Here is a 26279-nt window from a genome sequence, read left to right on the forward strand (position 1 = left end):
CCTCTACGACTCACACTGACTTAGAACTGGGGGGCAGGGGGTGGGGGCGACCAAGTGGGACTGTTTCGAATTTTCCTGATCCCTGGGCCGGGGGCAATTGGTAAAGGAAAGACAGGGTATGGGGGTTAAGCACTTATTTGGAGGTGGGGGGAAGTTTTCCTCTCTTCTCACCCCTTTTTGGAATATAGGGCTCCTCTCATTTCTGTGGAACCCCGTGTCCCTGCTTCTTTCTTTGAGGGTGTTGAATGAGCTTAAGTTTTGGGGTAGGTGGGCTCCTGTACACTCTTTATTCTTTTGTTTCTGTTGGGGGGGGTGGAGGTGGGAATTTAGTCCCCAGGCGGGACTAGGGAAGTTTTTACATTTTGGAGCTAGTTCCTGAGAGTCAAGGAGGAGAGGTGGAGGGAGGTCAGGTGTATGTATGTGCATATCTTCTTTTTTATTATTAAATAAACAACTTGAAGGGAGTTGAAGGAATGGTGCCTAACTGGCTCGTGACGGGGAATTTGGGGGAAAGTGACTTGCATAGGGCCAGTGTTCGGAGAACCAAGTACTGAAGACATGGCTGGCTCTGGGGTGGGGTGGGTGTGCGATCGCAGAGCTCACGTCATCCCCTCATCCCCACCCCTGCAACGCGGGTATGTCTGCTGTCTAGCGGGGGGGAGCGGGGGAGTGGGGGAGGGCTGTCCCATGGCGTGATAGGCTGGAGGATGCAGATCCCGGAATGTGTCTGAGTAAACAGGAAGGACAGGGGGCCCCACGCCCTTCAGGGTCAGCGTCCTCCCTGGGTCCTCTGCATTCTTGCAGGTTCTCCCCCACCTTGCTTTCCAGGACGAGCAGCTTGAACTAACAGTGGAGCTGGGGCCAGGGACTGTGAGCCCAGACAGGAGGAGCCACAGTGGAGAAGGGGGCAGTGTTTGGAGGGAGGGGGCACTTTGAGGAGCATCTCCTTAGCCCTAAACTGGAGGAAACTGAAACTTGAGAGTCCAGTTGAAAGAAAAGGAGGAGCACGGGGCCAGCAGGAAAGGCTGTGTTTTCTAATTAGGAGGAAGGGGAACAGGGCGACGGGTGAGGGGCCGAGTCTCACTCAGCCTGGGGGGGGATCCCCATCAGCAGCTCCTGTCCAGCAGCACCACGGGCCTGGCCCTGCAGGAGTGTCCTGGGTCAGTGGGAGGGTGTGGGCTAGGCCTGGGCTCAATGCCCAGGTGGCTGGACAGGGGCTGCCCGGGCCACAAGCCGAGGGCTGAAAGTGGGAAGAACCTCACGTGTTCAGCCAGGCTCCCCCGCTTCCCCATTAATGTGTTTAGGGTGAAAACAGACCAAGTAACTATGGCAATCTGGAACCTAGGGCCCCCAGGAACTAGGCCTCTCCTCCCTCCAGAGGGCAGCCCTGGCTCCTCCGCCAGCACTTCCTGTCCCAAGGTCCCTCGAGCCGTTTCCAGCCTTATCCAGGCAGTGAGTGCAAGGAGAACAGGGATTTTGGAGGCAGAGCACCTGAGTTGGAGTCCCTGCTTTGCCTTTTGTTAGTGGGTGTCCTTGGTAGGTAACAAACACTCTGAGCCTTAGTTTCCTCGTCTGTAAAATGGGGTACTCCTCCCTACTTCTCAGAGTTGACATGGGGAGGAAAGATGATGTGCAGGCTGCCTGGTCCTTAGTGGACACACCTTTCTTCCCCTGCTCCTCTCTCCCTCCATTTACATTGTCCTTTTCTCCTCAGTTCCGCTTTTCTCCCATCTGGGTCCATCACTGTTTCACTGTCCCCTCGCTTTTTCTCTTTCCTGACCCCAGCTCAGGAAAGTGCTTGAAGTACTGGCATCTGAGACTGGGGGCTCTGGGGTGGGGCATACAGCTCCTCTGGCTTAGTGGCAAGGGACAGCTGGCACTGTGGTGTGAACCGGGAGTCAGACTCTCTTGGCCAAGGGCATGGGTGGTGGGAAGGACCAGGAGAGGTGTGGAGAGTGGGTGCGCTGTGGAGGGGGAAGGCAGGTCAGTCTGCCGCCCTCCAGGCCCACGTGGGTCTCCAGCTGCAGCCCCATCGAAGGCCACCGCAGCATGCTGGCCATTGTCACTCCTGCACCTCCTGTTGGCCCCCTTCTGGCTCAGACCCTCTTTATCTTTCAGTTCTGCTGCTTTCCTTCCTCAGAGTCATCACCCCGACCCACTGTCTCTCCCTCTTCTTTTTCTCTAGACTTCTTTCCGGCCTTTCTTTGCCTTCTACCCACCATGAGTCACCACCTTCTCTTTCAGACCCTTTATTCTTTGTTCACCTGTTTGTTTCTCCCGGTTTTTGTATTTTTCCCTTCCTCCTCCTCTGCTTCACTGTCTGCTCCCTTTCTTTTTTCTGGGTCTTCTCATCTCCTCCTGCTGCGAACCCTGTGTGCACCACCTCGTTTCCATGGCCCTTTCCACTCTTTTGTCCACATTCCCTGTCCCCTTCCATGACTTCCTCTCCTCCCCCCGCCTCAGCCCTCTCCTCCTCCTCCTGCCCCCCCTTCTCCCGTCACCTCCCCACTCCGGTCCTCTGTCCTCTTCCCAGCTGTGGGGCCAGCACTGGAGAGCCTCACACGTTTGCCTCATCGTTCTGCTATGGCTTCTGGATATAGCACATCTGGATTCCGGGGCCCAGATGTGTGGTTGCTACAGCGACCTCGGTCCCTCTGGTAAATATGGGCGCCCACCCGCCCCAGAGCAGAGAACAAAATAATTGTGTGACTTTCTTTTGTCATGAGATAGAAATGTCCTCCCCCCTCCCTTTTTCCTACACCCGTGTCTCCAGGCAAAGGAAGTTTTAAGGGTCCAAAGCCTTCCTCCTCTGGCTCTCTTGCCCCCTTTTCAGCCCCAACCTCTTAGTTCTCTCCCATCTTTCATCTCAGGCTCAATCTTTTCTCTCCACATTCCCCTTCCTCACCACCTCCCTCCCCCTGGATCTCAATAATGGAGCGTTGCCCGCCCCTGACTTATACTTGGCAATTTCTTCTGAATCTCCATAATAACTGGATGCAGAAGGAAGTTTCAAAAATCCACATCACCCACCCTTTCTTCTCAAACAAGTCCACCGGAAGCCCCTTCATTTATTTCTTCCCTAAGTCTTCAGTCTCTCTGGGGCTGTTCTTGTGGGAGGGGAGGAATACGGGCTTTGAAATCAGAAAACCTGGGCTGAGGCCCGCCTTCACCACCACTAGTGAAGTCCCCAGGACAAGTCCCTTAATGTCTAAGAGACTCTGTTTCCTCAGCACAAAGTGGGATTAATAAAGTGCTGCGGTGTAGGAAGGGCTTTGTAAACGGAAGCGCAGTACAACTGTTTTCTATCTTCCCCTGTCTGGGACCGCTTCCTTGGATCGCAGCCCCTGGCCTCTCTTTGCTCCCTCTCCCTATCCTTCAGGCCCTTGCCCTCAGTTGCCCTTACTCTTCTGTGTCTTCCTTGGCTCCTCCTTGGCTTTCCCTTTCCTTCCTTGCTGTACCTTTTATCCCTTATCCTCCTGAGGGTAGGACAGGAACTTGGAGCTTCATTCAAGGATGGAGGCCCAGAGCTGAAGACACCTGGACTGAGGATTCAGAGAATAGCCAGAGCATGCAGACAGCTCTTGATAAGACCCCAGCCTTTCTTTCTGCCCATCGCCTGGGACACCTCAGTGAAGGCAAGCCGGCTCTGACCACTGGACTTCCCTGCCTTTGCCCTGGGGCTCCCTGCCAGACACTCTTGCCACACCCTCCTCTCCCAGTCGTTTCACAGCTCAGTATTGACAGGCATTTATTTCTTTGTTTTAGTTATAAAATTTTTGGCTGCGTTGGGTCTTCGTTGCTGCGCGTGGGCTTTCTCTAGTTGTGGAGAGCGGGGGCTACTCTTTGTTGCGGTGGGTGAGCTTCTCACTGCGGTGGCTTCTCTTGTGGTGGAGCATGGGCTCTAGGCATGCGGGCTTCAGTAGTTGTGGCGCACGGGCTTAGTCGCTCCGCAGCATGTGGGATCTTCCCGGACTAGGGCTCGAACCTGTGTCCCCTGCAATGGCAGGCAGATTCTTAACCACTGTACCGCCAGGGAAGCCCTTGACAGGCGTTTATGAAGCACCTGCTCTATGCGAGGCCCAGTGCTTTTCTGATAAAATGCAAACATATATAAGACATAAGCTCCTCCAAGAGCCTGAAATCCAGGGTGTGGATGACATTTTAGATAATGATTATCTCAGAACCTGGAATTATGTCTGTCAGGCCTCCAGTGGCTTCTTCTAATGCCCTGTGAGCTTGTGAATGTCTGGAATCCCACAGCCTTCTCTGCCTCTGGCATCCCGTCTCTCCCCAGAAGTGGACTTCCTAAACACCCCAGGGCCATCGTTTCAGCTCTTGCTTCTTTCTCTCCAGGGTCTTCTGGCCACTGTCTGGGCCAAGTATACCTATGGTGACCATACTTCCTAAATAATAAAACCAAGGGACTTCTCTGGCGGTCCAGTGGTTAAGACTCCATGCTCCCACTGCAGGGGGCGTGGGTTCGATCCCTGGTTGGGGAACTAGAATCCCACATGCCATGTGGTGTGGCCAAAAAAAAATAAATAAAAATTTAAATAAAAATAAACAAAAAATAAATAAAACAAAGACAGGGTATAGGACCAAAAAGAAAAAAAAAAGGATATGACCATTAGAATTACTAGAATCTGGGGGTATCAGAGAATATCTGTTCTCTGCAGTCTGCTGTCTCCACATAATGGTGTTTCAGACCCTCCTTCATCCTTTCATCTCCTTTCCCCCAACCCCTGCCTGGAGATCTGAGGGAAGCTGTTACCTATTCCAGGCTCTGTGGGCTTCGGGCCAAGGCAGAGGAAGGAAGCTGAGCCCAGCTGTATCCAAGAAGATGACTTCATCCTCCCCATCAAAGCCAGTAAAAAAAAAAAAAAAAAAACAGCCACACACACACCCAGACACACGGACACACGGGGACACGCACGCGAGGGAACATGCAAGCCTTCGCCCTCAGCCACTGGGAGTTCACGGGGCATAGGGCACAGCCAGGTGCTGGACCAGCGTGCCCTGACCCAGGATCACCACACCCGCGACCCTGGGGACCTGACCAGGGTACGGACACGTGTGCCCCAACACAGGTGGCAGAATCGGGCACACACAGCCTCCCGCACGTCCCTTTCACCCATGACCTGTGACTTGACCAAGCTACTCCTCAATGGTGAGGATTGCAGCTGGGTGGCAAGAACTTTATCCTCAGTGTGAAGCCTGGGATGGGGTCTCCCTCAGCCTGGATATTTCTCATCTGGCCAAAGTCTCCTTTTTTTTTAAAATCTTTTTTTTTTTTTTTTTTTTTTTGCGGTACGCAGGCCTCTCACTGCTGTGGCCTCTCCCGTTGTGGGGCACAGGCTCCGGACGCGCAGGCTCAGCAGCCATGGTTCACGGGCCCGGCTGCTCCGCGGCATGTGGGATCTTCCCAGACCGGGGCACGAACCCGAGTCCCCTGCATCGACAGGTGGACTCTCAACCACTGCGCCACCAGGGAAGCCCCCAAAGTCTCCTTTGCAGCCCCTTGTCAGGGTGGCAAAGCACATGGGGAAATGAGACCAGAGAAGCAGCCCAGCAACCTGATGTGGGTGTGTCTGCCACCCTGCGCTCTGGTCAGTCTTCCTGTCTCTGCCTGATATCAAAGAGACCTCTTTCTCCAGCCCATGCCTCTCTCCCTACCCCTGCTCCCCTGCGGCACCCAGACACTAGCCCTCTTCTCCTTTCCAGAACATCACCTCACCATCTGCGCCCCCACCCCCATATCTGCACCTGCCTTTCGCTCTTTCTCCATCCCTAAACCTCCTAACTTTCAGGCTTCCCTTCCCTGTCTCCCCTGAACCCCACCTTCTTTCCCAAGTCTCCTATGTCCTGGTTTTCAGCCAAGCCCTTGTCCAGCCAGTGCCCAAGCCTCATCCCTCATTTCTCTAGGAATTTGCTGAGGTGAGAGAATGAAAAGGGGTCATTGATCCCGAGCTGAGAACCGGAGATTGACTGAACAGTACAGATGGGGAGAGGCAGCACGGGGACAAGGCAAGAAAAGGGGAGAGTGCAGGTGGCAGCAATGGGGCCGGGCAGGGGCAGAGGCGGGGACAAGGAGAAGGCCCCTGTTGGAGAGAGATGTAGCCTTGGGAGGGAGGTTTCCTCCTGCCACCCATCCCCTATGCTCCCTGCCCTGCCGGGAGATAATTGGTCGGGGGATGAAGGAGTGGGTGCTGGGCAACAGACAGATGGGGCAAGATCCAAGCTGGAGCAATGTGGCAGCTGGGAAGAGGTGGGGAGGTGCAGGGGAGGGAGGAGGGAGAGGGCCTGGACATGGGAAAGGTGTTGCTAGAGAGGAGAGAACAGAGAACAGGGGCAACAGGTGGAGAAATGGTGGAGGAAAAGGAGAAATGGCATGAGGATGGGGCTGTCAAGTTGGACAGAAACTAGGGTGAGGAGGAAGGGTAAAAATGGGATAAGGAAAGGATGTGGGCGGTTGGACGAGGGCTGGAGGGGGTGAGATGAGGGTACTGTGGGACCAGTGATCCCAGATCGGGGGGGTCGGGATGCGGGCGGGAGGAGAGGAGGGGTGGCGTGTGATGACGTTGGGAGGGCCTGGCAGGCCCGGGAGGGTGGGAGGACCTGCCCTATCTCCGCTCCCCTCCCTGACCTCATGCTGATCCTCCCCTTCTCCTCCCCCTGCTCGCTGCAGACTCCCTCCTTCTCACTGTCGCAGCCCAGATCCACGGTCGGGTGGCGGCTCAGTGAGCCCCTGCTGCAGGGAAGAAGCAAAGGGACATCCAGGAGCCCAGGGCTGCCAAGGGGCTCCCACCCACCCTGCCCCGAGAACCCCCTTCCCAAGGTTGGGGACAGAGCAGGTGCAGAGACACCGCAGCCGCTTGTTACTCAGGTAAGGAACAGCACTCTGGGAGAAGGAAGGAAGAGCCGGGAGAGGCGGGGACTTCTAGCCCCACACCCCAGGTGAAGGTTGGCAGGAGAGCCTCCCAGGAGAGCCTCCCAGAGCGGGGACTTTCCGCTGGGGCAGAAGGAATAGGACCATGCGCTGGGGACTGGACTCCCTGTGGAGGGTGTGTCTGGGAGGACAAGTCAGTGTGGGTGTTGGTGAGGGGTGGGCGTGGATGCTGGGGTTTGGACAGGACCAGGCGTGGCACCAAGGTGGAGGTGGTTATCGGTGAGCCGGGGCTCTGGGCCCTGGAGTTGCTGGGGCTGGAGAAGCCAGGGCCCACGCGGAGCTGGTGGCCAGCTGAACCTCAGGAGGAAAGTGCCGCTGGAACCCCAAGTGCTCTGGCTGGAGCCGCTGAGCCAGAGCTCCAGGAAGGTGCCCGAGGGAGCTTCTTTGAGCACCCAGATGGGGACTCCCCAGGTGGCAGCACGTGGATTGCAAGGCCCGGGAGGGAGTTCTGGGGGTCTGGAGCCTTTAGGAAGTGCTGAAATGAAGCAGAGTCAGGACTCTCAGGTCTGGGAAGGGCACGGAGTCTGCAGAGAGAATCCTAAAACTTGTTCTTGGCAGAGAGGTTTGCACCCATGACTCACGGTTCAGCGGGGCTGTGATGACTGAGAGATGCCTCCAGGGGCACAGGGGCTCCGTCTTCGCTCCATCCCCCTTCCAGGCTCTCCTGCTTCTGTTTGTCTGAACCTCCCCCCTACACGTGACACACCCTGGGTGGGACAGGCGGGACCCTTATCTCGCCTGGAAAGAATTTGATGGCTTGGAAACAACTGGAAATGGAACTGAGAGGAACTACTGGGAAGCAACTCGGAAACACGGAAACACCGCAGCTGCTGTCTGTCCGCTTCCAATCCCCGCCCACTTCCCAGACCCTCGGCCCCTCCCCTCTTTCCCTGGCCCTGCCTCCAAACCCCTGGGGACCCAGCACCTCAATTCCTCAACCTTCCTTTCCCTTCAGCCCTGGTCTCTCAGTGCAGGACCAGAACCCACCTTCTATCTCTCACTGCCCCCAAAACTCTTTCCCGCTGCGGGTCCAGAAGTCCTTTCTTTTAATTTTCCCATTTCTCTGGCCCATTACTCCCCAGAATAAGGGGCATCTGGATCCTCCAACTCCCTCCTCCCCCGGTATCTCCTTGCCACCTGGTTCCAACCCAGTATCTGGAGCCCGCCCTCATCTCCCTCCTTCATCTCGCAGTCCTGGAATCCTTCTACCTTCACTCCTCTTGTGCCATGAGGAGCAGAGAAAAGCATGGCGATGGGGCCAAAATCCCCCACTTTTGGAACATCCCTCACGGAAGCCAGCCCCGCTCCCCACTTCTTGGGACCTACAGTCCCTGATGAGCGAAGTGTCAAAGTTGGCCACAACATGAATAGCCTGCACGCTGAGTCATAGCTTGGGAAGATGCCCCCCATCCCTGCCAGCCCTCCAGCTCTGGGGAGGATGCCGAGAAGATGAGGCCACGTGCTCCCTCCTTCCCCACAACACACAGGCACCCCAGATGCAGCGGTAGGGGAGGGTGATGAGGGGGAAACACAAGGGACACCCAAGTTTTCTGCTTTCCTAGTGCTGAGAGAAGAGCAGGATTCTTCCAAGACTTGGGAACGGGGAACTGGGGGCGGGTGGAGACCCGGCCAGAGAGGGGTACTGGGAAGGAGGCTCTGGGGGTGTGGCCTGTGGGGGCCACTCCTCTCCTCTCAGACCAGCTTCACTACTTTCCTGCTGCTTTCCTTCCTGCTGCAGAGACCCTCCCCCTTCCCCCCACCACGTGGGGAGAGATGCAGGATTTGATTGTCGGGGTAGGGAGACTGGACAGCTCCCAAAGGCCTCCAGGGGTGTGGGGCACCCTGTATCCTCTGCTCCGCACTGGAGAAGGGCCTCCTGTGTGGTTCCCCTCACTCCAACTAAGTTCTTTGACTCACATAGCTGCCCTCTGAGCCAATGAGAAATCAGCTTTTTTTAGGCATCGCCCAATGACTAGTTGTGGAGGAAATGTGAAGAGAAGATTATGTGTGTGTGCCCATGCACATGCTCAAATGTGTGTGCCTGCAAAGACGCAAGCTTCTTTGGATAAATATGAGTATACGTATACAAGAAGTGTGTTCATATTTGTATTTGTGGAGGACCGCACATGAGTACATTTGTCTGTGTACGTGTATTTGTGTGCGCACGCACCCGGTGATGTGCACGGCCTTAGACACAGGGCAACAGGATTTGAAGGTAGGTCCGAGCCCACCTCCTGCCCAAGGCTACACTCCAAGCTGGGAGAAGGGCTGAGGGGCCGAGGGAAGGGCAGCTCTCTGCCTGCCAGGTCTCTCTGCCCAGGCTTTGTCGGGCAGGGTGCCTCTCGGTGTGGAAATGCTCTGTCCCTTAGTCCAGCTCCCTTCCATCTCTCGTGGGGTGGTGGCGGGGTATGATGGCTGGTAGCCCCGAAAACTCCTTTTTCTCAGACTCAGAGGAGAATTTTAAGTGTAGGAAGCCAGGAAATGTGTGCGTGTTGCAAGGAGGTGCCGGTCACAGTCCCTTCCCTCCTCACCAGTCAGCATTCCCACCACTCACCCTGCCCTCCTTCCCACTCCAGCCTCTCTGGTCTGGAAGAACTGGGCACCTGCTAACACCTCTCCTTAACCCTTTGCCTGAACCTGCCCCCTGCACACTCCTCTGTTACCAGAGCCCCCTCTCCTGGTTCACCCCGAGTGCCCCACTACCTTTCCTCTCTAACCCTTGTCTCCCTGTGCCCCCCAATTCTTGCCTCAGTGGATTCCACAAACAAACACAACTTGGTAACCAGCACTGAGGTCAAGAAACAGGATGTTCTTAGCACCACACAATTTCCCCACCATGCCCCCTCTGGTCACTACCAAGAGTGCCACACTTCTGACTTGTAACACTACCAGTTGACGATGAACGTTGTCTAGACTCAAACCTCACATAAACAGAATGTTTCAGCACATTCTCTTTTGTGTCCGACTTCTCTGCTCCACCCCATGTTAGTGAGACCCATCCACGTTCTTGCATATAGTTGTGGTTTGTTCTCGTTGCTTTATTTTATTCCACTGTGTGAACAAACCACACTTTATATAATCCATTCTACCGACGTGAGACATTTGGGTAGTTCCCAGTTTGAGGCTATTATGAGTAGTACTGCTGTGGTGGGTATATTCCTCGGAATGGAAGTGCCAGGTCATAGGGTTGGCATAGAGCTCTAGTAGAGTTGGTAGATTGTGCCAAATGGTTTTCCAAAGTGCTTGTATCATGCAGCCCTGCCAGGATCCACGCCTGGCCTGCTCCCTGGTCAGCATCTGCCCCAGCTGCTCTTTCTAACCAACTTTCAGCCCCAGACACTGTCCGTGGTCCTAGCCCTGACCTTGGTCCTGTCCTTGGTTCCAGCCCTGATGCTAGTCCTGGGCTTAAGTTGAGCTATGTAAATTGACTAAATATTTATATAGTCAATAAATATTTATCGAGCACTTACTATGTGCCAGATGCAATGACATAGCAGCCAAGAAAAGAAGCAGGTGCTATGCCTGTCCCTATGGGCCTTACAGTCTAGCAGGCAAGATTGAGTGTAGGCCAGAAAGTAATAAAATAATCCCGCAAATAAATATGTGATTATAAATTGTCATAAATACTACAAATGGGAGTTACACAATGCTGTGATGTCACGTGATAGGGGGAACCTGACCTGGGCAGGAAAGGTTTCCTGAGGAAGTGATGTGGGGTTGAGACCTGAAGGATGAGGAAGCCAAGAAAAAAGGGAAGAGCATTCCACATAGAGGAAACCATAGATACAAAGGTCTGGGACGGGCTTCCCTGGTGGCGCAGTGGTTGAGAGTCCGCCTGCCGATGCAGGGGACACGGGCTCATGCCCCGGTCCGGGAGGATCCCACATGCCACAGAGCGGCTAGGCCCGTGAGCCATGGCCGCTGGGCCTGCGCGTCCGGAGCCTGTGCTCCACAATGGGAGAGGCCACAACAGTGAGAGTCCCGCGTACCGCAAAAACAAACAAACAAACAAACAAAGGTCTGGGGCTGGGAAGAGTGTGGGGGACTTAAGGCCAGTGAGACTGGAGTGGAGAGAGGGAGGGAAGTCTTATGGGAGATGAGGTGGTAGAGGTCAGCAGAGGCTGAATGATGCAGGGCTGTCTGTCAGTGTTTGAAGAGTATTCGGACGGGAGACACTGAAGAGTTTTAGGGGGAGAGGGACATTCTAGTTGCCTTCGCAAGATTATAAGGGGGCAAGAATGGAAGCAGAGCGACCAGCTAGGAGGCAATTGCAGTTGTCAAGCAAAAGGTAGATAGTAGCTTGACTATAATGATGCTTAGAGGGAGAGATATAAGCAGATTAAAGAGATGTTTACAATAAAATATGGGTAAATATGATGAAATACAGTGGTGTTGAACAGGCTGTTGGGTTTCTGGCTTGTGAGGCTGGATGACTGATGGGGCCATGAGCTGCAGTAGAGAACACTGAGAGGGGATGCAGTACAGGAAGGATGAACGCTGAGTTTAGTTTTACACATGTTGAATTTGAGGTGCCCAAGAGGAGATGCCAAATAGGAGGTTGGATATATTGCTTGGAGTTAAGAGGAGAGAGTTTATATGTTGGGGTATAGTTTGGAAATTAAAGTCATGGGTCTGGATGAAGGTTCCTGGATGGACGACTACTGCAGTAGGTCTCAACTCTGGCTGCACACTGCAGTCACCTGGGGAGCTGTTAAAAATACTAAAGAAGGGGCTTCCCTGGTGGTGCAGTGGTTGAGAGTCCGCCTGCCAATGCAGGGGACGTGGGTTCGTGCCCTGGTCCGGGAGGATCCCACGTGCTGCGGAGTGGCTGGGCCCGTGGGCCATGGCTGCTGGGCCTGCGTGTCTGGAGCCTGTGCTCCGCAACCGGAGAGGCCACAGCAGTGAGAGGCCCGCGTACCGCAAAAAAAAAAAAAAATACTAAAGAAAATTCAGTCACTCTAGCCACATTTCAAGTGTTCGAGAGTCAGTGATCTCTCCTGTCTACCTTATTGACAGCACAGATACAGAATGCTCTAAAATGGAGGATGTGGTCAACGGTATCCAGTGATTTTGAGAGAGATCAAGTAAGGTGAAGACAAACGTCTTTTAGATTTTGTGACACTGAGATCATTGGGAGACCTTTGGGAGGGCTATTTGGTAACCTTTGGGTTGAAAGGAGATCGGGAAGTCAGGTGGGAACAGATTGAGGCATGCATGGGATATGGGGAAATAGAAGTAGCAAGTACAGATAAATCTTTTGACAACTATGGCCATGAAGTAGAGAAGAAAAATATGTGGTGGTTGGAGGGAGTGTGAAATTGGGGGAAAAAAATTTTAAGTATATTTTTGTATATTTTGTGTATTAAGTATATTTTTGTGCATATAGTAAAATGCACATATCTTAAGTGTATAGCTCAGTTAATTTTTGATTATGTATACGTATGTTTAACCACCACCCAGTTCCAGGTACAAAATATTTCTAGTAATTTTTATCCTATCTTGTATTAGCTCTGCCTGTTTTTGAACCTCATATAAATGGCATCATTCACAACGTTCTTTTTTTGTGTATGGTCTCTTTTGCTTAGCGTTATGTGTGCGAAATTTGTCCATGTTGTTGCATGTAACAAGAGGGTGTTTTTTCATTTTGTTTGTTTGTTTATTTGTTTTGGTTTGGTTTTGGCCTTACCGTGCACCTTGCAGATCTTCCTCGACCAGGGACTGAACCTGGGGCCCAGCAGTGAAAGCGCTGAGTCCTAACCATTGTACCACCAGGGAAGTCCCAACAGGGTGTTTTTGTATAGTATTCCATTTTATGACTATGCCCCAATTTATTTATCCATTCTACTATTAATGGACATTTGAGGTGCCTCCAGTTTGGGCTAATATGAAAAAAATCCCATGAACATTCTTGTACATGTCTTTTGGAGGATGTACGCAGTCGTTTCTGTTGGATATTTACCAAGAAGTGGAATTGCTAAGTTATAGGCTGTATGCCTCAGTAGAAACTGCTTACCGGTTTTCCAAAGTGGTTGCACTAATTTCTTTCTTTTTTTTTTTAAAATAATATTTATTTTTGGCTGTGTTGGGTCTTCATTGCTGCGCGCAGGCTTTCTCTAGTTGTGGCGAGTGGGGGCTACTCTTCGTTGTGATGCGTGGACTTCTCATTGTGGTGGCTTCTCGTTGCAGAGCATGGGCTCTAGGTGCACGGGCTTCAATAGTTGTGGTGTGTGGGCTCAGTAGTTGTGGCTCACGGTCTCTAGAGTGCAGGCTCAGTAGTTGTGGCGCACAGGCTTCGTTGCTCCGTGGCATGTGGGATCTTCCCGGACCAGGGCTCAGACTCATGTTCCCTGCATTGGCAGGCAGATTCTTAACCACTACGCCACCAGGGAAGTCCCTATATATTCATTTTAAATTAATTTCTGTAAGTGGACATAAGGTAGAGATAGATTTTTTTCCCATGTGGATCTTCATTTGACCCAGGACCATTTATCACAAAGACAATTCATCCTCCTCTTAATTGCAGCGGTACCTTTTTCATTAATCAGGTGACCACATATGTGTAGGTCTGTTTCTGGATCCTATTCTGTTCTCTCTATCCTTGCACCTTTGTAATGTTTTGATATTTGATATTTGGTAATGTAAGTCCTGAGGAAGAGGGTTTTTTTGTTTTTTGTTTTAAACAGGAGCTTTTTGAGCTCATATGGGAAGCTGATGGGAAGGATCTAGTTGAGAGTAAGGGGCTGAATAAAAGAGACAGGATAATCTACACCTTAAGGTTTCTGAAAGACAATAGGAGCTGGGATCCAGGTGCTTGTGGAAGGATTAGTCTTTTATATTCATCCACTGATTTTTTTTTCCAACAAAAATGTGTTGAATAGCCCCCGTGTGCCAGGCACAAGCATACAGCAGTGCCAGGACAGATGAGGTCCCTGTTCTTATGGAGTTCCCATCCTAGCAGTGGGAGAAAGATAACAAACAAGTAACCACACAAACAGTTGATTCAGGCAGCAGTAAATGCCATGAAGAACATAAGCAGGACCCTGTGCTGGAGAGTGATGAAAGACTGCTCCAACTGGGCATCAAGGAAGACCTCTGGGGGTCAATGACATGTGAGTTGAGATTTGAACAAGAAGGAGACAGCCTCTGAGAGCTCAGTGAAGAACATCCCAGACAGAGGAAACATATATGCAAAGCCCCTTTAGTCTAATGTAATCTTGTAGTGTCTGTGGAACAAACATAAAAGACCAGTGTGGGTGGAGGGGGTGGAGCAGGGTGACCAAATGATATCAGAAAGCAAGGTAGAGACAGATCTGCCCAAGGAGGGCATCCGTTAGGGTTGGGCTGAACGTGGATTTTCCAACATGTGAGTTGGGTAGATTAGTTGTGGGTGGTGGGACTATGGGTGTGTGTGTTGGGGAAGGAGGGCATTCATCTTGTCTCCTTCTCTGTGAAGCTGCTCTCATATGTGCCCTCTCTCCCTGCAGCCTCCTGAATGATGCCAGCCCAAGGTTCCCTAACCTCCAGCCTGGCCCTCCTGGTGCTGCTGGGCACAGTCACAGCAGGCCCTTTCTCTCCACGGTCCAATGTGACACTCCCAGCCCCACGGCCTCCTCCCCAGCCAGGAGGCCGCACAGAACAGCCGGGAGGGGGAGGCCCTTCTTCTCAGCTTTATGAGCACACCGTGGAAGGAGGGGAGAAGCAGGTGGTGTTCACCCACCGCATTAACCTGCCCACTTCAGGTAGCTGTGGCTGTCCCCCAGGCACTGAGCCCCCCGTCCCTGCTTCAGAGGTACAGGCCCTGAGGGTCCGGCTAGAGATCCTGGAGGAGCTGGTGAAGGGGCTCAAGGAACAGTGCACTGGGGGATGTTGTCCTGCTGCTGCCCAGGCTGGCACAGGTGAGCGGATGATCCCAAGAAGGGGCACAGAAAAAGAGGAAGGTGGAGAAGTGGGTTAAGGTTGGGTGGGCATCACTAGTCCATAAAGGACCTCGGTATGAGTTAGAAAAAGGCATGCCTGCCTCCCCCTTGGGAGCGGTGAGTGCAGCCCAGGGCACAACTCTGAGAGAGGAGCCACGTGACTAGATGTCAGCCCTCTCCTCCCCAGCATATGTTAGGGCACTGGGAGGCCACATATACTGACAAGTTGCAGCTGGAAACTAAGATGGCCTTAGGAAATGAGGCTCGCTCTGCTGGAGAAGCTGACTCAGAGGAGCACTGTACAGGGTCAGCCGCTCCCGCAGAGAGACTGAGGCCCACCTCTTGCTCTTACTCCAGGCCAGACGGACGTGCGGAGCCTCTGCAGTCTCCATGGCGTGTTTGACCTGAGCCGCTGTGCCTGCTCCTGCGAGCCAGGCTGGAGTGGGCCCACCTGCTCAGACCCCGCAGATGCCGCGGCGCCCCCCTCCTCTCCCCCCTCAGCTTCCCGGTCCTGCCCAGATGACTGCAATGATCAGGGTCGCTGCGTCCGGGGTCGCTGCGTGTGCTTCCCTGGCTACACCGGCCCCAGCTGTAGCTGGCCCTCCTGCCCGGGGGACTGCCACGGCCGCGGGCGCTGCGTGCAGGGTGTGTGCGTGTGCCGCGCGGGCTTCTCCGGGGCCGACTGCAGCCTGCGCTCCTGCCCTCGGGGCTGCAGCCAGAGGGGACGCTGCGAGAACGGGCGCTGCGTGTGCAACCCAGGCTACACTGGCGAGGACTGTGGGGTGAGGAGCTGCCCCCGAGGTTGCAGCCAGAAGGGGCGCTGCGAGGACGGGCGCTGCGTCTGTGACCCTGGCTACGCTGGCGAGGACTGCGGCTCTCGGAGCTGCCCGTGGGACTGTGGCGAGGGCGGGCGCTGTGTGGACGGCCGCTGCGTGTGCTGGCCCGGGTACGCGGGCGAGGACTGCAGCACGCGGACCTGCCCCCGCGACTGTCGGGGCCGGGGGCGCTGCGAGGAAGGCGAATGCATCTGCGACCCAGGCTACAGCGGGGACGATTGCGGAGTGCGCAGCTGCCCGGGCGACTGCAACCAAAGGGGCCGCTGCGAGGACGGCCGCTGCGTGTGCTGGCCTGGGTACTCGGGACCCGACTGCGGCGCCCGCGCTTGCCCGCGCGATTGTCGGGGCCGCGGGCGCTGCGAGAACGGCGTGTGCGTGTGCAACGCGGGCTACAGCGGCGAGGACTGCGGCGTGCGCAGCTGTCCCGGGGACTGTCGGGGCCGGGGCCGTTGCGAGAGCGGCCGCTGCGTGTGTTGGCCCGGGTACACAGGCCGGGACTGCGGCACGCGCGCCTGCCCTGGCGACTGTCGCGGGCGCTGCGTGGACGGCCGCTGCGTGTGTAACCCGGGCTTCACAGGCGAGGACTGCGGGAGCCGGCGGTGTCCCGGGGACTGCCGCGGTCGCGGCCGCTGCGAGGGTGGCGTGTGCTTGTGCGACGTGGGCTACGAGGGGGAAGACTGCGGCAGGCGCAGCTGCCCCAGGGGTTGCCAAGGTCGCGGCCAGTGTCTGGAGGGGCGATGCGTGTGCGACGACGGCTACGAGGGTGAAGACTGCGGCGTGAGACGGTGCACGCGCGACTGCAGCCAGCGCGGCGTGTGCCAGGATGGTGTGTGCGCCTGTTGGGAGGGCTACACGGGCGAGGACTGCAGCCTCCGTACCTGCCCCTCCAACTGTCACCGGCGCGGCCGCTGTGATGACGGGCGCTGCGTGTGCGACTCCGGCTACACCGGCCCCTACTGCGCCACCCGAACCTGCCCGGCCGACTGCCGGGGCCGTGGACGTTGTGTGCAGGGCGTGTGCGTGTGCCACGCGGGCTATAGCGGCGAGGACTGCGGGCAGGAAGAGCCTCCCTCCAGCGCCTGCCCCGGGGGCTGCGGGCCTCGGGAACTGTGCCGCGCAGGCCAGTGTGTATGCGTCGAGGGCTTCCGAGGCCCCGACTGCGCCATCCAGACGTGCCCCGGGGACTGCCGCGGTCGGGGAGAGTGTCGTGAGGGCAGCTGCGTCTGCCAAGATGGCTATGCAGGGGAGGACTGCGGGGAAGGTGAGCGGGCAGCCTTTCCCAGTGTGCTGGGTCAGGGACTGGAAAACTGGAGCCAGTGGGAAAGCCTGAGTCTGAGGCCTAGGAGCCTCAGAATTGGAGGAAGAGTGAAGGGGGGGTGTGTCATATATTGGGGTGGGGCGGGGCAGTCAGAGGAGCCAGGGAGCCAGTGTCCACCAGGGGCTGCAGAACCGTGGGGGCACGCCTGCAGGCGGGACCTGCCTTGAGATCTCTGATGAGCAGATTGGGGGCCCCTTTAGTTGCTCTTAGGGAGATTTCGTGTTCCTGGAGATGGGGGGCAGTAAAGGAGACCCAAGGTCTGTTCAGGCCGCTGCCGGCTTTGCCCCACCCCCAGAGAGGAGTCAGAGCTTGGGTGGATCTCTCAGAGCGGCCCTGAGTAGGAGGGGCCTGTGATGGTGGAGGTCGGGGTGCCTTGGGCTAAGCAGCTTCTCATATCCTATTCTCCTGGGCAGAGGTGCCAGCCGTTGAGGGCCTGAGGATGCACCTCCTGGAGGAGACGATGGTTCGGACAGAGTGGACCCGGGCTCCTGGCAATGTGGATGCCTACGAAATTCAGTTCATCCCCACGGTGAGAGCCAAGCTCCAAGAGGGGGCTGAGTGGGCAGGACTGCGGGGAGGGGGGTCCCTCCTGCTCACCTCAAGCAGGAGTCCCAGGTAACCAGTGGTTGCGTCCAGCTGGCTGATTCCCGAAGCTGTTCTAGAGGCCTGTTCATTCTGTCCCACACCCGGTGCAGAAGCCTTTGCAGCATTGGCCCACTGCTGCTGGAACACCTCTGGTGACCTCGAGCTCAGACTTCCTGAGGCTGCCGACTCCGTTTTTGTTCATCACTGTAGTCAGTTCTTTTTGTTATTGCTGGATCCAAATCTGCCCCATTCTAACATCCATCCATTGGCCCTAGCTGGGCCTTCGCCAGCCGTCAGAACGTGTTTTTTGCTTTCCCTGTGTCTTACACCATAGGCTTTCAAGTATTTGGAGACATCAGCCATCATGTCACCCTTCATTCCCTCCAGGCCAAATCCACTGGTTTCTTCTCCCCTTTTCCTTAATGCTTTGTTCTCTGAGTCCTTCACTTTTTGGTTTTCCTCCTCTAATGCCTCCTGCTTTTTGCATGTGCCCCCCACCCCATCAAAATGGGGGAGCAAAGAGGAGCCCAGTGGTTCCCCTGGCTAACTCTGGCTACCCTGGCACTTTTCTCAGAGTTGACATATATGAACTTGTGGTCAGTTCATAACTGACAAACTGTCAGTTATTTTGATCACATTTGATTTTTTTAAGTAACTTTTAATGATAAAAGTCATATAGGCTCAGTGTAGAAACTTTAGAAAATATAAACAAGGAAAAAAGAAAGAAGGAAGAAAAAAAGGAAGGAAAAAAGAAGACATTCAACTACATACTCTTTTTTTAAGCCTAAATGTAAGCCTTTGCATTTCGCTCTCTTCAGTGTTATCATTTTTGCTTTGGGCCAACCTGTCCAGGCTGTTGCAATAGTTTGAGTCCGTGAGCTGGTTCCCCTACCTCCGTGTCATCGGTGCATTGCAAAGCCTCCTTTCTCTGTCTCCTTCCAACTCACTCTTAAAATATTGGGGGGCACCCTAAGGACAAAGACTGTGGCCTCTCATTAGAGATTTCCCTTTATGCAGATTGGACTTTTATGTTGTGTTTGGTCTCCTAGTTTCAAATCATCTGACATTTCTACTGTCCAAATGTTTTCCTGCATCATCCCACAAATGCCATTGGTGGGTAGGCCATGTCATTCTCATCTCTACCCAGTCAGGACTCTGGAAAAATAAATAAGTCCCAGGGCCTAAACCTAGGAAGCCTCTAGGACAGAAGGGACAGCTCAGAGGTGCTGGCTGTCACCCCCACCCCAACTGGCCTAGTCATTCTAAATCTTCTTATTATCCCCTCAAGCCCAGACCCCTGCCATGTTCTGTCTCTCCTTACCCGCTGGTAGGAGCAGAGGCAGAAATCCCTACTTTGCTGCACAACCAAGAGAGCTGGGATTTTTCTTCTGTTTAAAAAAATATATATTTTCAGTTATAAAAATAATGTAATCACAAGACAAGAATTTGGCAACTAGAGAAAAAAACAATCGTTGGCTGTTTCACACTAAAACAAGCACTGTTAACATTGTAAAGTGTTTCTCCCACTCTCTTCTGTGTGTATATTATTTGCATAGTTTTAATCTTGAGAGGGTAGGACTTTTAAGCAGAGCTTTCCTAAGGAGCTTCAGGGAAAGAAGAAGTAAAATAAACACTTGAGATAGAAGGAGCTTACAGGGTAGCATCATCTCCCACTCTTAGTAAATATGAACTTGTCCTTGGTGTTCTCAGGGGGTGCAGCCTCCCCACTGCAGCCCTAGGCTTTCTCCCTCTCCGTGGGGCCAGGCTGGTGTTGAGCCGGCCTGGGTCCAGCTTGGCCATGCTCTTAGCTCATCTGCTTTGCTCTGGGTATGGACCTCTGTCACATTCTGGGTTCTCTCTGAGCCTGGGTGTGGAAAATGCTCCTGTAAGATTGGTCCCCAGACTCCTCCCTTGGACTCCACATCAGCCTGTGCTACTGGCCCTCTGACTATGCTTTCTATGCTTTTTGTGGCTGGCCTCTAGTATTGTGCCTCTTGCCTTGGCCAGCACTCTCTATCCATTTCTGTTGGCACAGAGTACATTCAGTAGCTGGCTGTCCTCTGGCCACTGCCATCTTCCTAGAAGCCTCTCTCTACCTTTTCCCCTCCCCTTTTCTAGAACCACTTCTCTCTCAAAGCCCAAACTCTACTATCCCTGGCAAAGGGACACACCTAGTTATTGGAATGATTTTCAGAACACAGAAGAGGAGCATTCCTCCTTTCCCTGCATACGTGGCATTGTTCCTCTGACTCAGTGGTTCTCAAAATGTGTTCCCTGGACCTACAGCATTAACATCACCTGGAGCACTAGACATGCTAACTGTCAGACTCCACCCCCCAGATCTACTGAGTCAGAAGCTCTAGGGGGCAGAGCCCAGTAACCTGTGTTGTAACAAGCCCTCCAGGTGATTCTGATGCACCCCAAGCCCAAGGACCACTAACTTAAGAAATGTTGCTATTTTGCAAAAGGCAAGGTCTTTTATGAATGTGAGAGAAAGCATGAAGAAACTGAGGGAGGTGAACCCCCGAACAGACAGACGTTCAAGTGTTCCCTGTCTGGGTGTATTCTGCAGCCTGGACACTGGGGCTATGCCACGTTTTCATTGGGACACAGGCCCTTGCAGCCTGAGAAAAGTTTGTTTGGTCTGGTCTGAAAAGCAGGGTGAGGATGAGGTAAGCTCCAGGGACCAGCCAAAGTGGAGTCGCCCACCTGGGGCCATGAGGTTGATATCGAGAATAGAGTTAGAATCTTGCCAAGGACATCAGTGAAGCAGCCAAAACTCTCACCAAGGGGCAGAACCAGCTGCTAGTATCTGGCTAGAGAGCCTGCCTCAGACCAGACAGATGATGCTGAGAGATGTGGGTTAGACTGACAGTGGGACTTTTCAGGGGACTGTTCCCAAATGGACCTCAGCAAGGACTACAAAGCGTTTAAAAGGTTCATGTAGGTGGTCTGAAGGGAGAAGGAGAACTCGGGGGTGGGCTTCTCTCGCTGAAAGGACCGGACATCATTGGGGAACACTCAAAGCATGCGTGTGTGTGTGTGTGTATTCGTGTGTGTGTGTGTGTGTGTTGGGGGAATAAGGGGACAGAGAATAAGTTCTGGGAAGGAGGAGGGGCACACAGGTCTTGAGTTGAGACCAGTCTGAGGCCTCCCAGGATGGGGTATCCTAGGGCAGAGTGAATAGGAGAGGGATGGGGATCCTGTGTGCCCAGGAAAACTTTTCAGCCGAGAAAACTCTGACAAAGCTTTACTTCATCCTCAACCCAGAAGTCTCTACGTGGACTCTCATCTGGTTTTATACTTTGGTATTTACTATGCTGATTTCCCCACAATTCTCTTGGTTTAGGAGAGTACCTTTTGAAATTTCCAATCCTACTTGGCTGAATGGAGGTGTCCCCATAACTGCCAACATAGCTAAACAGAACAGAACGTCTTTATTAGCTGTCCTAGATAGACAGCCCAGCGAAATGCTGGGCTGTTAGACTGCTCACAAATGTGCATTCCTCCTGTTTCCCCAGTGGCTGGCACTCCAGGAGACCCTGCCTGGAGCAGGGGCTGGCAGATTTTCTATGGGGTCACCACAAATAATCATAATACTTTACATGTATACTTGAAGGAGGGTTGTTTTCTTACAGGCATGTGCTACACATAGAGATTTGGGTTAGGGATCTAATAAAACTTAAGACGTGGCCACACATTTAGCTGCTAGGGCATGAGCTATCTGAGGACAGGGATCATATCTTTTATTTTTATGTCTCCAGTGCCCAAATGATGCCAGGCACAAAATCAGGGAACATATTTGTGGAACTTTGAGCAGGTGGGCCTTGTTTTTGAGGGGCCTACAACCCTGCTGAGGATACAAGAAAAGTACCTGAAAGGAAATATCATGACGTGGGTCACAGGGGCAGGTGTCTGTGGGGAGGCTCAGGCTGGGGCAGCTGCTTAAAGGAGGAAGTGAGACTTGAAGTGACATCCCTCATCTACTTCATCTGTTATGACAGGAATGGGCTTAGGAGAAGCCTCCTCGTGCCCAGGGAGTCAGGGTTGCGGGGGGAAAGCCAGAAGAAGAGTCCTGGCATGTGTCAGAATTCTGGCAGACAGCTGATGAACAGGCTAAAAAGGTAGTGGCCAGGAGAGGGGACTCTGAGGTCACACTGCCTGGGTTTAAATCCCTGACACTTTCTTGGTGTTGGTGACCTTGGGCAAGCCACTTAATCCTTGTGTACCTCAGTTTCCTCATCTGTCCGTTGGGAATAATACGACCTACCTCATCAGACTCTTAAGCAGATTAAGTGAGTTCACATATATAAATTGCCTTGAACAGTACGTGGCATGGAGTAGGTGTTCTAGATGTGTTTGCTGATACCACCCACGCTCCCCAGCTGTATAAGGCCAAGTTCTACACAGTCCCATGTTGACCCTGCCTGGAACTGGAGAAAGAAGGGATAAGGGGGCTTGAGCGGCAGGGGTGAGAGTGGCAGCCCTGATCCACCTGGTGCTTTCTCTCTTGCAGACAGAGGGGCCGAGCCCCCCATTCACAGCACGGGTGCCCAGCTCCGCCTCAGCCTATGACCAGAGAGGACTGGCCCCCGGTCAGGAGTACGAGGTCACTGTCCGTGCCCTTCGAGGGACTAGCTGGGGCCCTCCTGCCTCCAAGACCATCACCACCAGTGAGAGCTGGGGCTGTGGGGTGGGGTCCTGGGTGGAGATCTGGATTTGAGAGGGTTGGCTGGGAATATGCCCTCCAAGAGGACAGAGGGGAGGGATTGGCTGGGGGCAAGGCTCGCAGAAGGAAAGCTGGTGACTGCAGATCCAGACTCCCACCTGATCCCTGCTCTCTCTGACCTGGCTAGTGATCGACGGCCCCCAGGACCTCCGAGTGGTGGCTGTGACACCAACCACGCTGGAGCTCAACTGGCTGCGCCCCCAGGCCGAGGTGGACCAGTTCGTGGTGTCCTACGTCAGTGCCGGCAACCAGAGGGTGCGGCTGGAAGTGCCCTCTGAGGCAGACGGGACGCTGCTGACCGGCCTGATGCCAGGCGTGGAATACGTGGTGACCGTCACTGCTGAGCGGGGCCGGGCAGTAAGCTACCCGGCTTCTGTCAGGGCCAACACAGGTATGGCTGGCCAAGGGTTAGGGAAGTTTCTGAGCATAGGAGCCACTTCCTAGGGAGTCCACATGTCCGGCTCACAGGCTGCTCTGAACGCACTTGACAGGGTGTGTGGCAGTCCCAAAGCACCTGCTGGGGGGCCTTGCTGTGCACCAAGGGCTCTGCGGAGATGGAGTCTCAGGTGCTTGGAGAACTGTAGGAAGGCTGTGGGCTGGAGTTTGGGAGGAGCTGCCTCATGGAGAGAAGCAGTAAATAGGAGATGCTGTCCGACCCACCCAGATGGGGGAGGTTCTGATCCAAACTTGGACACAGGGACAGCCCTTGAGCTCAGTCAGTGGCCAGATCTTGGAGAGATTGGAATTAGGCAGATTAGAGGTCAGCACTCCTGTTGACTTTAGGATTGGGGATTGGGGGACTTAGGTCTCAGCAGTAATTTTCCACTAACCCTCACGGTCTCTTAACAGATGCCTGGATCTTTCTTTTCTTTTCCTGTGACAGAGGGACGCCCACCTCGCTGTAGCTCGCAGTCTCTCCTCCCACGCCCCTTTCTCTCCTTCAGACACAGGGCCCCACCCGCTGGTTTCTTCTCTCTAGGGCACCAACAGTGGCGGGCTTGGAGGGCAAGGGGTGAGGGAATCCTGGGACACTAACTCCTTTCTCTCGATTCTCTTTCCAGGTGGGGCTGGGGCACAGGAAGAGGCCTCTGGCTCCGGTGGGAGGGACGGTGGGAGGAACTGCCACGGGGAGGATTGGTGGGGGGCTGCCACTGACCGGCCCTCCCCCTCCCCCTTTTTCCGCCCCGGCAGCACCAGGCCACTACAGTCACCCGGAGGCGCACGCCCCAGCCCCGTCCCCCAAGCCCCGGCCCCGGCCGGTCCCGGCCCCGCGGCCCCCGCGCCCACCAGTACCCCCTCGGCCCTCACGGCCGGCGGAGGAGGGGGAGGCGGAGTCTCGGCCCGGGCCGAGCCTACCCCAGCCCCCTCGGCGGGCGTGGGGCAACCTGACGGCCGAGCTGGGCCGCTTCCGCGGCACCGCGCAGGACCTGGAGCACCACCTGCGGGCTCACGGCTACCCACTGCGGGCCAACCAGACCTACACGTCGGTGGCGCGCCACATCCACGAATACTTGCAGCGGCGTCGCCTGGCGGCGGCCGTCCCCACCAGCTCCCCCGCACCCCCGGCCCGTCGCCCCCACTCCACCTCCAGCCCCGACTCGGGCACCTGGAAGCGGGACTCCAACCAGGGCACCTACGGCCTCTCGCCCGAAGGCGTCGACCGGGTGGCTGCGCCCCGCCACCCCAAGCCCGAGGTGCTGGGCAGTTCCGCCGACGGTGCACTCCTCGTGTCCCTCGACGGGCTCCGCGGCCACTTCGAGCGCGTGGTGCTGCGCTGGCGGCCCCAGCCGCCCGCAGAGGGCCCCGGCGGGGAGCTGACCGTGCCGGGCACCACGCGCACCGTCAGCCTGCCAGATCTCAAACCCGGCACCACCTACCACGTGGAGGTCCACGGGGTGCGGGCAGGGCAGACCTCCAAGTCCTACGCCTTCATCACAACCACAGGTAGTGTGGGTGGGGCCGCGGGACCACCCATCTCCCGCCCAGTCTCCCCTGCCCCTGGAGTCGGCATCCATGAGTTCCCGCTGCCTCACTGCTCGGGCTGCCACCCCACCGCACGCTCTGTCTTCAAGCCCTACCTGGTCCAGTCTCCAAGAGAACCCCCCAACAAAGCACACCTTCTCGTGTCCCTAGACGCCACCTCCACCCTCAGGGTCCCGGTGGATGCCCAAGGTCAAGGAGACCTGTTCTTTGGGACTGTCTGATTTTCACTTGGGTTCCTAGGACACTTCTGCCAGGAATCCTGTTCTAGGCAACAGAAGGGGCATTTGGTGGGAGGGGCAGTGTCTGGAGCAGTCTGGGTCGGGTAGGGAGAGAAACCAGTGGTTCCCCACTCTGACCCACTGTGGTGAGAGTGGCCGAAGACTGTGGTCATGGTTACTGTTTTCCACAATTTGGCCCCAACCTCAAAGGGACACATCGGAACCGCTTGGAGGTGGCCTTGAAGCCATCGGGCAGCATGTGTGTGTGAGGGGTGAAACCACTGCTTCTTGAGCTGCCTTTCCAGACCTCCTGGCTCACTTCACACTTGTCTCCCACAGGAACGATGTCCCGGCTCGGGGAAGGGGCGCTCTGTGGCTGTCATGGGGAGGGTTCTGGACCTCTTCTTCCACCATAGGGCCCAGATGCCACCTGAGCTGGATGTCCACCCCCCATCCCCTCTTCCCTCTCTTCTCACTACCCACCCTCTCTGTACCCTCCTCCCCTAATGCCACCGTCTCCTCCTTTCTTCCAGGCTTGTCACTGCAGCACTATTGGAAGTCACCACCACCACCCAGTGGGGAAGGGGTTCCTGTGGGGAGGGACATGGTGGTCTGTCGGGGCTGGAGGTCACAGGAGCCTTGTGGGACGAGGGGTGGCAGACTTTATTTCTTTTATTTATTACCTGCGGGCCTGTCTGTGCAGGACTGTGGTGCACCTTTGGGATGATGAGGTGACCCAGGGGGTGATCCAGGAGCAGAAAAGGGAGGGTCTGTAGGCTCTTAGAGGCTAAAGGGCAGACCCTGGGGGCCAGGGTTTCCTTTCTGACTCTCATACTCCACTCTCCTGTTTTTCTCCTCCTGCTTCGTCCCAGGGTCCTCCCCCTCAGACCTCCTGGGGACCACTGATGAGCCTCCTCCCTCAGGCCCTTCAACGACTCAAGGGGCTCAGGCCCCTGTCCTGCAGCAGCGACCCCAGAAGCTGGCAGAGTTGAGGGTGCTGGGCAGAGACAAGACAGGGCACCTCCGCGTGGCCTGGACCGCCCAGCCTGACACCTTTGCCCACTTCCAGCTGCGCCTGCGGGTGCCCGAAGGGCCTGGGGCACATGAGGAGCTACTGCCAGGGGATGTCCGTCAGGCTCTGGTGCCCTCACCCCCTCCTGGATCCCCCTATGAGCTGTCACTTCGTGGGGTCCCCCCCAGGGGCGAACCCTCTGCCCCTCTCATCTACCAAGGCATTATGGGTACATCCTGGATTCTCCTCAAGACCAACGTCCTGAGGTTGGGGGAGGGGCTGGGCCGTTAGGATTTCAGAGGTGGGGTGGAGATTGAAGGGTAGGGCTGGTGTTTGGGTCAGGGTGGTAGGAGAAACAAGGAGAGAAAAGGAGTTGAGGGTTCAGAGGCAAGAGGGAGGGAGGGGGTCTTAGCACAATGGTAGGGTGGGCCGGAGAGAGGAGTACTTACTCCAAGCAAAGTAGATGAGAGGACAAAAGTCAAAGGATGGGACAAGGACTCAAGGAGAGAGGCTGTTGGCCCCCTGGCTCTCCGCTTACAGCTTTCTTTGTGCAGAATCGCCCTGCCCCCACTTCCTGGTTACTCCTCTGCCGCAGCCCGCCCACTATGTCTCTCAGGGTGGGTGTGGGAAGGCCTCTGGCCCTGAGGATCCTGACCCTCAGCCCTCTCCTCCCTTTCCCTTCTCCCAAGCCCCTGCCATCCGCTCACTGGACAGGCTAGGACAGTGGTGCTGCCCC

At 55.2% G+C, this 26279-nt stretch overlaps 1 protein-coding gene across 1 annotated transcript in view; it reads left to right on the top strand.

Annotated features, from left to right (window-relative positions):
• Positions 1-14438: 14438 nt before the first annotated feature.
• TNXB (tenascin XB) overlaps positions 14439-26279 on the top strand; it is a gene marked incomplete at its 5' end in the record, with an annotated part of 52988 nt that continues 41147 nt past the window's right edge. The window contains 7 exons of the mRNA XM_079713360.1: positions 14439-14841; positions 15220-16959; positions 17430-17545; positions 22118-22274; positions 22458-22721; positions 23522-24274; positions 25404-25772. Of these exons, the coding sequence (XP_079569486.1) occupies positions 14439-14841; positions 15220-16959; positions 17430-17545; positions 22118-22274; positions 22458-22721; positions 23522-24274; positions 25404-25772 (3802 nt within the window). The remainder of the gene's footprint in view (positions 14842-15219; positions 16960-17429; positions 17546-22117; positions 22275-22457; positions 22722-23521; positions 24275-25403; positions 25773-26279) is intronic.

This window comes from Hyperoodon ampullatus, assembly GCF_949752795.1.
Source record: "Hyperoodon ampullatus genome assembly, chromosome: 10".
NCBI lineage: Eukaryota > Metazoa > Chordata > Mammalia > Artiodactyla > Ziphiidae > Hyperoodon > Hyperoodon ampullatus.